The following is a 16,116-nucleotide window of genomic DNA, read 5'->3' on the forward strand; positions in this document are numbered from 1 at the left end:
GGGCAGAGATGGGCATTGAGGCCTTGCTATTTCACACTCTCCTCCCAGTTCCCCAGCAAGACAGGAGCCAAGGCATTACAGACATCTTACATTCCCCAGAGATGGGGATGGATGAAGTGCAGCCCCACACCGGGGTCCTCAGCTGCATTGCCTGTGGGAGTCAAAGCCTCCCCTTCCCACAGACTCATCTCGAGGGCAGCACCAGAGTCCCTCACCCAGAGCCATCCCCTGCCTTCACAGCCCTGAGCTGTGTGCCCCCGCGCAGCCCGCAGCGCTGGAAAGCAACTGAGCGCTGCCGAGCAGCTCGGGCCTCCATTCCCTGGCTGTCCTCCCTCTCCAGCCGGCGCAGTCGCAGGCAGGGAGCTCATCTGGAGCCCGGCCCTGGCTGGGGTTCTGCTGCGCACATGTTACACTGTGGCTTTGGCAAACATCTGGCCCTGGGCTCCCTCCCCTCCGAGTGACGGCTCTCGGTGGGAGAGGAGGGGAGGCTGGCGCCAGTGTGGTCAGCGATCCCACGCACGGCTCCCCGCGCCTGAGTGCGTGCCAGGCGTCCTGCCCTCCCGGCCCTGGCACGGCCTGGCCAGCTAAAGGCCGGGGAGCGGCCGCGCGGCTATTTCAGGAGCCGTCCCTGGCTCCCGGGCTGCGTCTGAGCCTCCAGCACGCTCGGGCCTCGGGGGAGGGAGCGGGGTCAGGGTTCGGCCCAGCGACAGTCCAGCACACGTGGCCGAGGCGAGGGTCAGAGCCCGCGGCTGCTGAGCCCCCGTCCGGGGAGCCCCTGCACAGCTGCCGGCTCCTCGTGCCGCTGGGTCCCCGCTGCCCCGGGCGTGGGCAGGGGGCGGCTGGCAGCCCCACAGCCACAGTCTCCACACTGCCTGTTGAACTGTTGCTGCCTCATCCCTGCAAGTGTTCAAGACTGGGTTGGACGAGGCTTGGAGCAACCTGGTTTACTGGAAGGTGTCCCTGCCTATGGCTTTAAGGTCTCTTCTGTGATTCTATGAAACACATCGAGCTGCCACAGCCACACACAGCCAGGAAGGGGAGCAGGGCCTGGCAACGGCCTCCAGCACTGCTCTGGGATGGGGTAAAGCCCTCAGTTTGGAGGATGAGGGGAAGTGGGCTAACCACAGACACTGTCAGGAAGGCAGGATGCAGGATGTGGAGGGTGAGGCTGGGCAAGAGGTGCAGGAGCCTGGGGACACACGGCGCCTTTCTGGGAGCCTGGAGGCCTCTGAGCGCAGGGGCAGACTAAGGCACAAAAGGAAAAGGAGCAAGGCTCACACCTGGGCACCCGGGTGTCCTGGCTGGGGAAATGGCAGCTGCAGCTACTAGGGCATAGGGAGCCCGTGGAGGGTGCTGAGCAGACTTGGAAGCTGGGAAGCAGAATAAGGCAGGGAATCCTGGAGCTGAGTGGGGCTGGGAAGCTGGGCTCTGCAGGGAAGAGTGCTCACAGTGCAGGGCTTGAGTAGGGAAGCCACAGTGTAGGGTAGAAGTGGCAGAAGGACCTCAAACCAAGGTGTGGGGCTGGGTTTCAGTCGTGCAGAGCTCAGGCAGGGAGTGCTCACAGAGAAGGTCTGTGCAGCAAGATGGGACGTGGCTGGGCAAGCCATGCAGGAGAGATAGGGCTGGGGTCAGCATGAGATGAAGCATGCCAGGCAGGGCAAGCCTGGGGACCAAGGCAGGGATGGGGTCCCAACAGCAGAAGGACATGGAGCTGCTCGAACAAGTCCAGAGGAGGCCATGGAGAGGCTCCAAGGGCTGGAGCCCCTCTGCTCTGGAGCCAGGCTGGGAGAGCTGGGGGGGTTCACCTGGAGAAGAGAAGGCTCCAGGGAGACCTGAGAGCCCCTTCCAGGACCCAAAGTGGCTCCAGGAGAGCTGAAGAGGAACGTTGGACAAGGGCCTGGAGGGACAGAACAAGGGGGAATGGCTTAACACTGACAGAGGGCAGGGTTAGATGGGATATTGGGAAGGAATTCTTCCCTGTGAGGGTCGGGAGGCCCTGGCACAGGTTGTCCAGAGAAGCTGTGGCTGCCCCATCCCTGGAAGTGTTCAAGGTTGGACAGGGCTTGGAGCAACCTAGTCCAGTGGAAGGTCTCCCTGCCCATGGCAGGGGGTGGAATGAGATAAGCTTTAAGGTTCCTCCCAGTCCAAATTAGTCTGTGAATCTGTAGGGAGCAAGGAGAGGCTGGCATGTCCCAAGGGCTGTGCAGGTCAGGGAGAGCACAGCCAGTGAGAGCTGCCCTGGGGCACAGCAGCAAAGGTCCTGGGGAAGAAGGCAACTGCAGCTGGCACTGACCAAGGGGTGTGAGGAGAACAGGAGGGAGCAGAGACTGGGGGGCCCGTGCTGGTGGCTGGGGCTCTGTGAGGGGGACACGGGGACTGGCCCTTTGGAGGGCAGCGTGCACCAGCGTGGGGCTATGGGTGCACGTGGAGGAGGGAGCTGTGTGAGCAAGGGCGGTGGGAGGAAGGAGTTCTGAGGGGCCTGGAGCTGAAGCAGAGGTAAGGGAAAAGGGGCAGCTGTGAGGGGGCTGGGGATTGCGTGGAGGAAGGAGAGAGCTGTGCGAGGGGGCTGGGAGGAGGAGCAGAGCATGGGGGGAGAGGAGCGCAAGGGGCTGGGGCCTCTCAGCTGCAGTGGAAAAGCTGCTGCAGCTCCAGGGGAAATGCTACTTGAATTAATCATGGCGCTGGCTGCTGTGCCAAGCCCAGGAGGAGGCTGCTGGCAGCGCAAGGAAATAACTTTCACAGGAATTTGGAACAAATGCAGCTCTTCTGGCCGTAACAACAGCACTCACCTCCCCCCACAACCTCCCCATGTACCAGCATCTCCCCCATGTCCACACTCCTGTGTACCTCCAGACTCTCCCACATGGCAGCCCACTCCCCAGGACCATGATGCTCTCCCTCCCCTTGCTTCACTCCCCAGCACACTCACAGGCATCTCCCCATTTCGCCTCGGAAAGCTTGCCTTGTTTCTGAGGAGGGGGAGGCCTGTTCTATGTCATGCAAAGGTCTGAAAATAGGTCGATGATAAATCCCTTGACTCAAGAACACAAATGTGGGCAGCAATGCCCCCTCTCCTTGGCAGCAGTTGGTGAGCATGAGTCCTCGTGCTGCTTCAGTCCCCATGCACAGCTATGCCTCGTGTCCCCTCACAGCTGCCGCTTCAGCAGCACAACCGAGGCATCAGGATTAGCTCTCCACATGTTCTCTTTTGGTAATACAGTGTATGTGGCCTGGTGTAGCCTACAGCTCTTCACCCACGTCTTCCTCTCTGGGGCACAGCCCACAGGGCTGTCCCAGTGCAATGCATGCATGTCCCACGAATGTCCCATGGAATCACAAATCAGGACCCAAAACTCATCAGACTTATCCTCAAAACTGCAGAGACTCTATGTTGGGTGCATTGCTGGTCAGCGTTTCATTTTGGATGTCCCCCAACAATTGTATGGATGCTCTGGTTCCATAATCATCAATATTGGATCTATGCAAGATTCAATTAACCACCATCTCATGTCATTCAGGTTTTTGTCCAGTCAGCCCATGCTCACTACATGGGGTTCACGGCTCTCTGTCAGAGCACAGACAATGCTTGATTTAGCATGAAAAGTCAGAAAGTCCCAGAAAAACAGTATCTGACCATGCATGCAGCATGCTGGTACAAGTCAAATGTTTAAAACAAATTTAAGCCAGCAGGGTGAATTTATACCAGAGCAGTGCTTCCTATCACGGAACCACAGCACTGCAACGTGGTCCAGCTTCTGCATCATCAGCTGATGGCCACAGAGAGGAACAAGGAAGCTAGCCAGTGACTGTCTCCTGCTCCATTTTCTGCTGATTGTATGTTCACTGGTTACATGGGTTCTGTCTCCACTGGTGTTTTTCTCTCATCTCAGACTTGAACTGAGAGTTTGCCATTTTCTTGCTTCATGCTCATGCAGAGTCTGCTACTGTGGGACTTGGCCCATGATAAACACAAGTGACAGAGGAGATGTTATGAGTTCCTTTTCTTTCTCCAGAGCTCAGGCCAGCAACCTGCTCTGCTCATCCCTGTTTGTACCCCAGGTACAAAGACTGACCTGGCAAAGACGGGAAGCAGGAGACCTGCAAACACTCTTCAGGTCTCTCCTGATCACTCACAGGGACTCCTCTGTTCCCCACTGTTTGTCCTACCCACAGAGAGCAGACATCACTGTCTGAAAACAGACCTCATCCTCCCAGGGTCTTCTGCTTAGAAACATGACAGTCCGATGGAGAACCAAACCCACCGAGTTCTGTGCTGACCTGAGTGACTGTCCTGTGTCCTGCATGTCATCTGGCAGGGCCAAAGCTCTCGTGCCCATTGTGTGGGTATGGCCCAAACCCAGACCTTGACAGAGACCCTTTACCATCCCGAGTCAGGGTGAGCCCTGATGCCTGGAAGCCATGGACAGACGGAGTCAGGCAGGAGCAATGGCACACAGGGGCTGTGGGGCAGCACACCTGACATGGGTAACCCTGTGGAACACTGGCCACTGTGGGCCCTGGCAGCACCTCTAAAGCCCTCCTGTTCATGACAAAAGGGGTGGTCATGCTGGGCGGCTGTGCTCCGAGCTCAGGGCTCCCTGCCCTGGCTCTGTCCAGCTCCCAGATCTGGCTGGCTCCTGCTGCATCCCCGGCCGAGCCATCAGCCTGGCCAGCCTCCTTTCCCATCCTCTCACATTTCCCGGCTCAGAGGAAGCAGCAGCAGATGTGTGAGCTGTTTGCTTTGTGCCGAGGCCACGCGGGAGTTACCTGCACTCAGCCCAGACGCGCCGTTTCCAAACGAAACACAAGGACTGAGCCAAGACCATCAAAATTTGGCCAAAGCCTCTGTCGCTACTGACCGCCGGGTCAGCCCCGTGCCCTGTGCAGCACGGAACCGGGCTGGACCCTTCAAGGGCCAGGCAGCCACATGCTGGACCCGCTTCTGGACGTGTCCCCACGGCCTCGCACACCCTGGCTCATCCGCAGGGTCCGCTCTCCCTCCGGCTCAGCCCCGCGCTCGCAGTCGGGAGCCCAGCCGCCATCTCCGATTGCATTTCCAGAGCGCCTTCCCACATGGCGAGCGGCACCGAGCGGGAAGGCACGGACAAGGAGAGAGGAGGGCCTCCCTTTGGGGGCTGTGCAGCCCAGACGTCCCCGCACACGCCTGAGGCCACCATGCTCACCCAGGGACATGCAGCTCCTCTGCTCCAACCCTGTTCCTGAACCCATTCCTGAACCCTTCCCCATTTCTGTCCCCAGCCCTGCCCCATCCCCACCCACCCCAGAATGGGACAATGTGTAGTGCGACCCTGCATAGACCAAACCTAAATCTCCTCTGACCCAAATCTTCCTCCTCATCTCCAACTCACTTCTTCTGCCCAGACTTCCCCCTAATCCCACCTTGACCCATCCCCAAACCCCCCAGATCTGCCCTATCCTACACTTGCCCCTGCCCCACATCCCTTCTCTTCTACATTCCTCCTTTCCCTCACACTCCTACCCCATCCCCTGCATTCAGCCCCCAACAAGCCCCTCTCTAGTGCTCCCACCCCACTCACAGTCACATGCATTCACACACCCACCACAGCCCACCCTCCCCAGCCCCCATTCACACCCCCCATGCCACTGCCATGCATCCACAGAACACCCATAGACAGTTCTTTCTTGCCAGCTCCAAATCCTTCTCCAGGCCCATCTAGAGACCCCTTTCCCAGGCCAGGTCACAGGACCTCCTCCTGCCTTGTCTCATGGGCCCCAGAATTCCTCCTCCTCCTCCTGGCACCGTGGGTGCCTCTCACCACCTGGTTCCAGAGCTCCTTATGGCCCCAGCCAGACATCCTTATGTCCCAAGGCTTCAGCAAAGAAGTGTCCTCAATGTCACTGATGCTTGTCCCAACGGACAGCCTGGACACTGCTGTGGTCAGGAGTGCCTCACTGCACCCCTGCACCAGCTCTCCACTGTCCCCAGTCCTGATGGCGGGTGGCATCACCTGTCCCCAGGAACCAGGGCTTGAGCTGTGACAGAAACACCAAATGCAGGGAACACAGAACACACAGAATCCAAACGGCACTGCTGGCTCATTGTGGGGTCACGGAGCTTTCGAGGGGCAGCAGCTGCGACCTCTTGCAGCATAAAGGCTGGGCAGCAGCACGTGCCTCAGTTCATCAGCATAATTAATACTAATGCTCACAACCAGCCCCAGTAACACTGATGAACTTGGGCTAATGACCTCGCAGGGGAGGGGGAGTGGGGGAGAGGGAAGTTGGCAGCCTGGTTACAGGCAGCTTCCCAGAGGTGGTTCCTGAGCTCTATTGTGAGTGCCCTGGCTGCAAGGCAGCTCCACACTGGTGCAAGCAAGGCCTGGCACAGCAGAACCCACCTCAACTGAGGCCCACAGCGTGCTCTGCACAATGGACAGCCTCGCAGTGTGCCCAGTGTCAGTGGCATTGCCCACGACTCGCACGCAGAAAGGGTGTGACACCGCTTGGCCCCATTCCAGACTCACATCGAGAGCAGGAATGTCTGCTCCAGCATTCCTGCTGCAAACACTGCCCGTCAAAGCCATGGCATCTGCACTGAACACCCCAAGCCACTCACAGCCCTGGCCATGCCCCCCCCAAGGCTGTACCTACCTGCAAGAAGCAGGTCCCAACAGGGGTGTTCTCCTTCAGGGATACATTGTAAAAGTTACTCCTGAACACCGGCTCGTTGTCATTGACGTCCTGCAAGGCCACGTGCACCACAGCTGAGGAAGAGAGGGCAGGAGTTCCCCGGTCTGTGGCCAGCACAGTCAGCTGAGGCTGAGGGTCCTTCTCGTAATCCAGTGGGGCAGCGGTGGTGATAATGCCAGTGGCAGGGTCGATGGCAAACCAGCTGGAGTGGGTGTCGTGGCCATGCACGATACTGTACCGCACCTCCCCGTTGGGACCCTGGTCCTTGTCCCGAGCCGTCACCTGCAGGACAAAGCTGCCTGGGTACACCACCTCGGGGATGCTCTGCTTGTACTCCTGCTGGTCAAAGAGTGGGGGGTTGTCATTGACATCCATCACCTGCAACACAAAGGCCGATTCTGCCCGGAGTGGGGGTGTTCCTGAGTCAGTAGCTGTCACCCGCAGATCATAGGAGTCTCTTTCTTCCCGATCCAGAAGTTGGTCCACACAGATCAGATAGATGATGTTATCCTTAGTAGTGAGGGCAAACTTGCCATCCCCTCCCTCCAGTGTAACATTGACATTGGAGTACTCTCCGTAGTCTGGGTCAGAAACAGAGATGCGAGCCACATACTGTCCGGGCTGGGCTCCCTCGGAGATCTGTGGGGAGCCATCCTCACTCAGGAAGATGATAGTCATGGTGGGCTGGTTGTCATTGTAGTCACGCACATGAATAGTGACAAAGGCTGTGGTGACCTCAGGATGGACAGCCTTATCCCTTGCCTGCACCACCAGCTCATGCACCTTCCTCACTTCATAGTCCAGACCCTTGTTGAGCTTGATGACTCCAGTCCGGGCATCAATGGTGAAGTACTGGTCAGGATCACTCTGCCGCCGGTTGATCTCATAAATCACATCCCCATTGTCACCTTCGTCTGCATCAGAGGCGAAGACTTGCAGGATGCTGCTGCCAGGTTTCAGATTCTCTGAGATCAGTGTATGATAGCGGCTCTGGTTGAAGCTGGGAGCATTGTCATTGATGTCCTGGATGGACACATCCAGCGTCATCTGGGTGCTCCGGGGAGGAGAGCCACCATCGTAGGCTTCCAACAGCAGCGAGTACGATGAACGATTCTCCCGGTCCAGAACATTGCTGACCACCAGGTCCAAATACAGGACCCCGTTGGGTCCTCGACGTGTTTCCAGGCGGAAGGCCTGCCCCACGTTCCCTCCCTTAATCACATAGCCTTGTGTGTTCAGGAGGCCACTGTCAGCATCAAAGGCTGGGTCCAAGGGAAACCTACTGCCAATGGGTGTGTGCTCTGGGATCTGGAGGGTGCTCTGCTGTTTGGGAAAGGCTGGAGCGTGGTCATTGATGTCATTCACTTGGATGTTCACTTCTACTGTGACGCCCTCCGGGGTGACAGCAATGAAGCTGTAGTGGTCCCGAGTCTCACGGTCCAGGACACGAGCTGTTTTGATGATCCCCGTGTTCTCATCTATCCCCAAGTCAGTGGAGACACCGCTGCCCTCCTGTGCCGAGATGAAATACATGTAGGCACTAGTTCCAGGGGGCAGGCCAGCACTGATGTCCCCAATGATGGTGCCAGCTGGCTGTTCTTCATCTATTTGTAGATCCAGGGTGCCTAGGACAGCAGAGCCCATCCCTGTTCTCAGGCCCCCAAGAATGAGCAGCTCCAGCAGAAGCATGGCTGACCCTTTCATCTGCTCCATGGCTGGCAACCGGCAGAGCAGAGGGTGTCTTGATCTCCTTTGCAGTATTTGCTTTAATCCTGCATGGAATGCAGACCAGAGGATACTGATTAAGAGGGAGCAAAGGAAGGACAGAGAAAAATGCCTTGAGAGGAAAGGCCTGCCAAGTACCTGCTGCCCAATCACTGTGTATCACCTGTCTCTCACAAGGAGCAAATGTGACAACATGTCAGAGGGTGCCCAGAACCGAGGCCGGGGACAGCATATGGAGTCAGCCCAGCAGGTCACACCTGACAGCACATCGAGGTGAGCAGCTCATACCCCATCACCTACACCCTAAACTGCCCCTCCCAACCACCACCCAGCTGCAACACTGGCACCAGCTGCCCCAGAGCAGTGTGCTCCTGTGCCTTTAACAGCTGAACGCTTCCTGTGAGGCTCAGAGCCTGTCTGCAAGGGGACAGAAGTTTTTAGACAAACAGCAGCCTTGCACCTCTCCACCCTGAGAAAAGCTGGTCTCAAATTGTGAGAGAGCTCAGCAAGTGACCAGTTGAGACTCTAGCTCTCGTCCCCCACTCCCCCCCCCCTCCCCAGCAGCGTGCCTTTCGGGACCACAGGGATATAGGTGCCAAAAACCCATGAAGTGGAAATCTGGTGTCCCTGGGAGGGAGCACAGAGAGGGAGTGGGCTTCCATCCAGTGAACAATAAATCAAAACGGCTGTATTGCAAAGGATGTGCCCACAGCTGGGAATGCCCGGGATAAAATCAGACCATGCCCATTGTTTGGGCTGGCACCGAGATCTGTGGGTGCCCCAAGCTGGTACCATGGAGGGTGGTGGCAGTGCAGTAGGAACGCAGCGACTCCCTCTGAGCTGCCGGTTGCTCGGGTTCCTTCCCGTCCCACACCCTCTGCTGCTCACTCCCCTCCTTTGTCTCCTTCTCGCTGCTCCTTGCTGGCTCCGGCTCCTTCCCTCCCTTTCCCCCGTAGCTGCATTTCGCTGCAGCAAGGGGGGAGGGACGCGCAGCAGCCACAGCTCCTGCAGCACCGCAGCCGGACACGGCGGACACGCTCCCCGTGTCCACGGGCTGCCAGCCCCCCGCCCTGCCCACCCCCCTGAGAACAGCCAGGGGAGCCCAGCGGCCCAGGAGCTGGGGAGCAGCACCAGCCTCAGCGCTCGCTCAGCCCCGGTGAACGAGGCTCCGTGGTCTGCGGGGATGGCGGCAGCATGAGCTCACACTTGGACTCTCTTGAAAGCGTTTGCTGCTGGTCCCATAACCACACTCAGGAGCCGCTCATGTCAGATGAAGGAGCAGGAACCTCCCTGTTTTGGGGGACGGAGGTGGCTGACATTGTTTAGTTTGGGAACTAAGAATGTCAGCCCTTGACCAAAGAACCCACGGCGGTGTTAACCCTTTCTAGGGAACAATAGGATGGTTATTCCTGGGTCCCCTTTCCCACCTTGGATCAGCTGTTTAGATTGGTTTTGCCTGTAGAAATTCCAGGTTACTGATAGAAACAGAAACATTACAAAATATTTTCTATGCATAAAGAAGTGTTTACTTCAGTGGGCATCTGGTGTCTGAGGTCTATTCACACATTCTGAGGTAAATCCACATGCTTCCCTTGCACCCAGCAAGTGAGAACCCTTGCACTGTTCCAAGAGCAGAAGTCATAAGAAGATACTTTTGTCCCTTTGGGCTCTGAGTTGGGAATCTGCACCAATTCAGTGCTCCTAGACAGGTCTGTCTCTCTGTTGGAACCAGTTCTAATTCCCCAGCTGGAGGGGTAACTGCCCACCCCCAGAACATGCAGTGCTAGAGCATGGAGTCCCAGGTAGCTTCTGTGACGAAACTGCACCATCCCAGTGGTGCCCAGCTGCTTAGGTCATGGGAAGGGACAGGGCAGAGGGTTTAAAGTCTTGGCAGGAGCTTAGACACAAAGAACAAAAAAATAAAAATGAGATTGGAAAAGCAGGTAGAGGGCCAAGGTTCCCTGGGGCAAACTCAGTGGCTGAGGACAGGATGGAGCTGAAAGATCTTGCATAGTGCCCGGAACAGATCAGGCCACAGATATGGGGAAAAGCCCAACTGGTTTGATTAGTAATGCAGCTCTTGAAAAGCCAGTGAGGCTTTGTAAGCTGCTGGCAGGGAGGAGAGAAACTCAAAAAGTGAATCTGGGGAGTGTGAAGACCAGCTGAGAGCACTGGGACAACCAGGGAACAAAAATTAGGGTCCCTGGGTTGGGGAACTGGTGATGAAAGCCTGTGTAAAATTCTCCATTTCCATCCTCCCTGGATGCAATTGGGTAGTTTCAGAGCCTGTCTTTTGGCAAGAGGTGCAACTGCCCAGCTGCCAGACTACACCAGTCCAGGGTAGCAGAAGCCCCCTGTTCTGATGAGGTCTGCAGGCTTGGGTCATAGGGAGACAACAGTGACCTCAGTGGATGCAGAGTCACCAAATCTGAACAGCTGCTTCCAGTTAGCAGAGAGCTCAGCGCAGGGGCTGGCTTGGCCGGTCCTGTAACGTGAGCCAGACTGCCCCACTCCCCCTCTCTCCCTCCCACTGCCGGGCACCAAGATCTCTTGTGAAAAACGGCAGCAGGAGCCTCTGAAGAAAACTGCCAGGGTGAGAATCTCTCCACACAGGCGTTTGGGGTCCAGAGCCATGGTGAGGATGTTGGCAGGAAAGGCAGCTAAAATGGAGCGAGCTGCAACATCCATAAGCACATCCAAGCTGACAGGCTGGGGCACCAGGAGAGCCCAGCCTACACTTAGCAGATACGTCACATTTAGGAAGAAAAAAAATATATGGAATTGCATTGGGACCACTGTGTCCACCTCTGCCTTCCAGTGGCACCTCACGCCTCGTGTCAGCCATGAGAAAAGGGATGCGGGCCCACGGCAGCCCCAGCAGAGAAGATGGAAAGATGGCACCCACTGTGCACGCCACAAACAGATGTCAGAGTGCTTGCTGTGCAAAGGCCCCATCAAAGCTGCAGATGCTGCTGATGCCATACCCTAAGCCTCACATGAGAGGCCATGACTCATGTAATGATGTTTTTGAGACACCAGTCCAGATGAGGAAGGATTCAGAAGCTTATTTAATCTTTGCTGAGCACCAGTTACTGACCTGGAATATGCTTTCCTCCTCTACATTCACACAGATTCTCTCTCTAGTTTCAGATGATCTGCCCTCTGAACCATGCACAGTTTAGACTTGCCTGCAGTGCACCCTTGGGCTAAAAACTCCCTTCCAGCCTGCACTTAGCCTGCTGCTACAGCCATCTCCATGCCTCCTGGCCCTCCTACCATTTCCCACCTGGGCCTTCAGGACCAGCACCCTTCTGCTCGCTCCCAGCCGGGCCACACAGCCCTGTGTCCCCCTGATATGGGCTCCGAGCAGTCACAGTGGCAGTGGCCATCCTCTCCCAAGGATGCAGTGACCCACCGCACCCTTGTGGATCCCATTTTTGTGCCACACTGGGGCTACTCGCGGGGTCTCCTATCTCTGAGAACGCTTCCTCCACAAAGGAAGTTCTAATGAAATGTCTTCACGCCGGAGCCAGTTCCCGCAGTCCCAGCCCCGGGACACCCCGCGCTGCACCGGGTCCTGCCAGGCTGTGCCCATCGCCGAGGCGCTGCGGGGCCTCGCCTGCTCCCCGCACACCGGTGCTCCCGGCTGTCGGGGGTCGCGCTCCCCCGGGGCTCCGGGCTCCGGGGGCTACCCGCCCGCCGGGCCCAGCGCCCGCTGCCGCTCCCCGTCCTTGTCTCCGGCGCTCCCGGGCGTCCCGCACCGGGCGGTCCCTGTGCCGGCGTTCAGCCAGCCCCGCTCCCCGCTCCCCGCTCCGCTCGGGCCCGCAGCCCCCGCCCGGCGCCTCCGCGGCTCCGCTGAGCGCCGTCCCCGCGGCGGGTCTGCCCTGCCCGGCACCGGGCCCGCCCCGTCCCGTCCCGTCCCGCCCGGCCGCTGCCAGCGCCGGGGCCGCGGGCGAGCCCGGTCCGGCCGCGGGTCCGCGGTGCTGCGCCGCCGTGGGCGCGCCCCCCGGCACCCCCCTGCCGCCCCCCCGCTCCATTGTTTGCGCGGCGGAGGCAGAACAAAGCGGCCGGTCCCGGTGCCGGACCGGACCCCCGGGGGCGATGCCGCCGTGCGGGGCAGCGGGAGGCGGCGAGCGCGGGCCGGTCCCGGCGCTGGCACTTACACCGCGCGTCCCGCGTCGGCGGCGCTCACATCCCGCAGGGTCCGGCCCCGCCGCCACGTCCCGCAGCCGCCCCGCTGCTCCGGTGCCGAGGTCGCTCCGGTACCGCCGGCCGCTCCAGCGCCCCGGTACCGCCCGGTGCCGCGGCCGCCCCGCTGCGGCGGTGGCCCCGCGGAGCGCTCGGCGGCGGGTCGGAGCTGGCTCGGCGCGGAGGCTCCTGCTGAAACCCGACCCAGCGCCGCCCTCAGCCCCCTGCTCCCCCCGCCGCCCCCATCCCCGCCCCGCACCGGAGCGCGCCGGCGGAGCGCGGAGCCGGGGCAGCCCCGGGCGGGCGGGGGTCCGGGGGGCGGGACGGTCCGGAGGGGCACCGAGGGGCCGGGAAGCGGGGCCGGCACGGAGAGGGGGGAAGGGCTGCAACCGGGGTACAGAGGGATGGAAGGAAGCGATGGGCGCTGGGAGCCCGGGGAAATGGGAAGGGGCTGGCAGGAGCGGGAGGCGGCAGTGGAACGAGACCGGGCAGGGAGGGCTTGGCAGGGAACGGACAGAGGCTGTAGGTGACACTGGGGGCATGTGGGGACATGGCGCGGAGGCACGGGCCATTCTTTCCTCTCTGCTGCAGTTCCTTCTTCAGCACAGAACCCAGAGCCCAAGTACCTGTGACCTGCCAACCCCTTGACTGTCATCAGGACTCGTAGGGTCCAGGCTGGAAGGTGCTCACCATGTGTCTGTGCTACAGGGGACTGGGGCTGTGCCAGTCTATGCCAAGGGACAAGCCAAGACTCTGGTGAGTGACTGTCCACACATCTCCACCAGTGACTGGCTCCTCAGCTTGGCTTGGCCGCTCGGGCAGCTTTTCCCTGCTCCAGACAGGCCAGGTCTCAGCAATGGCCGTGTGTCTGTTGGAGCCACTCAGCACCCAGACCAGTAACTACTGCTGGACCTTCTTTGATTTCTTAGTGGAGAAACTGCCATTGACTACAGTTCATTACTAAGATCATCTGCTATAAAGGCCATGGCTCAGTCTGCTCCATCAGTGACAATCAATTTATAGAAAGAATAGGGACCACCAGACAAATTTCACAGAGAAGGAACCCTTCAGGATTTGTGTGTCTGCATCTCTTCCTGAACACCACATAGACTGAGCTGGATTTAGAAATAAAAAGTAACTCTGGATTACTGCTACTGATCTAAAGGTACCCTAAAGAAGCCAAATCCTTTTGACCCTGAACAGCACATCTCACAATTCTTATCATAAATTCCCCAAGCTATAGTATATTCAGTTTATTTCCTCCTACATCTATCTTGAAAAGGTCACAGGAAGGCAGAAAAAAAAGTTCAGAAGAGGGGAACGAGGATAATAAAGGTCCAGACTAGTTCAGTGCATGGAACAATTTAGCTTCCATTCTGGAAAGGAGAGAAATGACAGAAATGGGGAAGAGGACAATGCAGTCTGTGGAGGGTCTTTTTGTTCAGCTCTATGGAGCCGATTTTGTTCGTGTCTCTGTTTCTCTGGCAGACCTTTAATGACACTTCACACAGAGGGCAACAGCTCTCAATCCCCATGTGTCAGCAATAATGTGGCCAGCAGGATCAGGGCAGTAATTCCTCTTCTCTGCTGCACCTTGGAGAGACCCCACCTGGGGCACTGCCCAGCTCTGGAGTCCTCAGTACAGGACAGACACCAAGCTGTTGGAGTGAGTCCAGAGAATGGCCACAAAGATGATCAGAGAGCTGGAGCATGCTGAAAGAGTTGGGGTCGTTCAGCCTGGAGAGAGAGGGCTTTGAGGAGACCTTAGAGCCCCTTCCAGTGCCTAAAGGGGGCTTATAAGAAAGATGGGGACAGACTCTTTAGCAAGGCCTGTGGTGATAGGACAAGAGGTGATGATCTGAAACTAAAACACGGTAAATTCAGAGTAGGTATAAGGAATAAATGTTTATGGTGAGGGTGGTGAAACACTCAAGGTCAGGTTGGATGGATCTCTGAGTAACCTGATCTAGTTGAAGATGTCCCTGCTCATTGCAGGAGGGTTGGAGTAGGTGACCCTTAAAGGTCCCTTCCAACCCATCCCATGCTATGATTCTATTATTCAAACATTACACTCACCTTTAAGGAAAGCAATGAGGACCTCAAAGAAGGTCAAGGTCACCTCCATACCTGGAAAACTCCTGGACCACACTGTCTCAGAATCCATCTCTGAACATATGAAGAACAAGGAGGCAATTAGGAATAGTCAGCATAGATTTAGCAAGCACAAATCATGCCTGAGCAGCTCAACTAACCAGCTGTATGGATGAAGGGAAAGCAGTAGATGCAAAGTGTCTTGACAGTGGCTCCCACAGAGTTTTAATTTATAGCCTGAGGATGTATGGGCTGAGAGAATGGAGCATTACGTGGGCTGAAGACTGGCTGCACCTCTGGGCTGTGAGGGTAGAGATCAATGACTCAATACAGAGTTGGTCATGGCAGCTAACAAAGTACACTGAGCACCAATTTGGGAGCCAGTATTGTTCAGTATCTTTGTTGATACTCCGTGATAACATGGAGTACAAGTCTGAAGATGACACTAGGAGGGGTCACTGATATGTGGCACTTTAGTTCAGAGAGATATCTAGAAACTCCCATGAATTAGATTAGCAGAAACCTTGTGAAGTTCAATAAGGAAAAATACAAAGTTTTGCACCTGAGGCAGAATGCCCCCAAAACTGGTACAGGTTGGGAACCACCTGGCTAAGTGGCAGTCCTGCTGAAAGGAACAGGGAAATAGGGCTGAGCATGGAATGAAGAGTCAATAGGATGCTCTCATTGCTAATCAGGTAAACGACTTCCTACACTGGAGAATTTCAGGAGAGTGATCAGCAGCAGATCAAGGGAAATAATTGTGCCCCTCGAACTGGGGCATGGTAAAGCCAGACCTGGAATTCTCTGTACGTTTTTGTCTCCCACATGAGGGATGTGGAAAAACTGTAGGAGATAGGTAGGGGCCTGGCACATCTGATCATTTATAACGAGAGACTGAAGAAGCTGGGATCTCTCAGTTTGGTGATGTGCAGGTGACAGGGCTGTGTAACAGCATCCTGCTGCTACCTGAAGGACAGGTTAAAAAGATGATGGGACTAAATGCAGACAATAGAACAATAACAATTACCACAATTACTCTTGAGAGATTCAGAGTGAACATTAGGGAAAGTTTTTTTCACTGGGCGAGTAGTGTAGCACTGGAAAAAGCTATTCACAAAGTAGTGAGTCTCATCCCCTTGCAGATTTCCAAGGTTGATTTGACCCAGTATTGTTGACTGTCTTCACATGAGAAGCTGGACTATGCATTTCTGGACTGTCTACTATGAATCTATTAATTTTATTCCATTTCTGTTAATGTACTCTTTAATAATAGCTTTTTGCTTTTATGATATTCCAGTCACACTCTTGCCTTTGTGCCACTGATCTACCTTATCAGTGTACTTTTTTTTCCTTTCTGAGACCTTTACTGAAAAAAAATTAAATAGGTGAGCTCCAAAGCTGTCCTTGAAAAGACTGTGCATTTCCCCAAGCATAAAACTT

At 56.8% G+C, this 16,116-nt stretch overlaps 1 protein-coding gene across 1 annotated transcript in view; it reads right to left on the bottom strand.

Annotated features, from left to right (window-relative positions):
* DCHS1 (dachsous cadherin-related 1) overlaps nt 1-12,912 on the bottom strand; it is a 45,345-nt gene extending 32,433 nt beyond the window's left edge. Inside the window, exons 1-2 of the mRNA XM_064647245.1 lie at nt 12,561-12,912; nt 6,634-8,444 (exon numbers count right to left, since the gene is read on the bottom strand). Of these exons, the coding sequence (XP_064503315.1) occupies nt 6,634-8,385 (1,752 nt within the window). The 5' untranslated portion in view covers nt 8,386-8,444; nt 12,561-12,912. The remainder of the gene's footprint in view (nt 1-6,633; nt 8,445-12,560) is intronic.
* Nucleotides 12,913-16,116: the final 3,204 nt, after the last annotated feature.

The sequence above is a fragment of the Pseudopipra pipra genome, chromosome 2, assembly GCF_036250125.1.
Source record: "Pseudopipra pipra isolate bDixPip1 chromosome 2, bDixPip1.hap1, whole genome shotgun sequence".
NCBI lineage: Eukaryota > Metazoa > Chordata > Aves > Passeriformes > Pipridae > Pseudopipra > Pseudopipra pipra.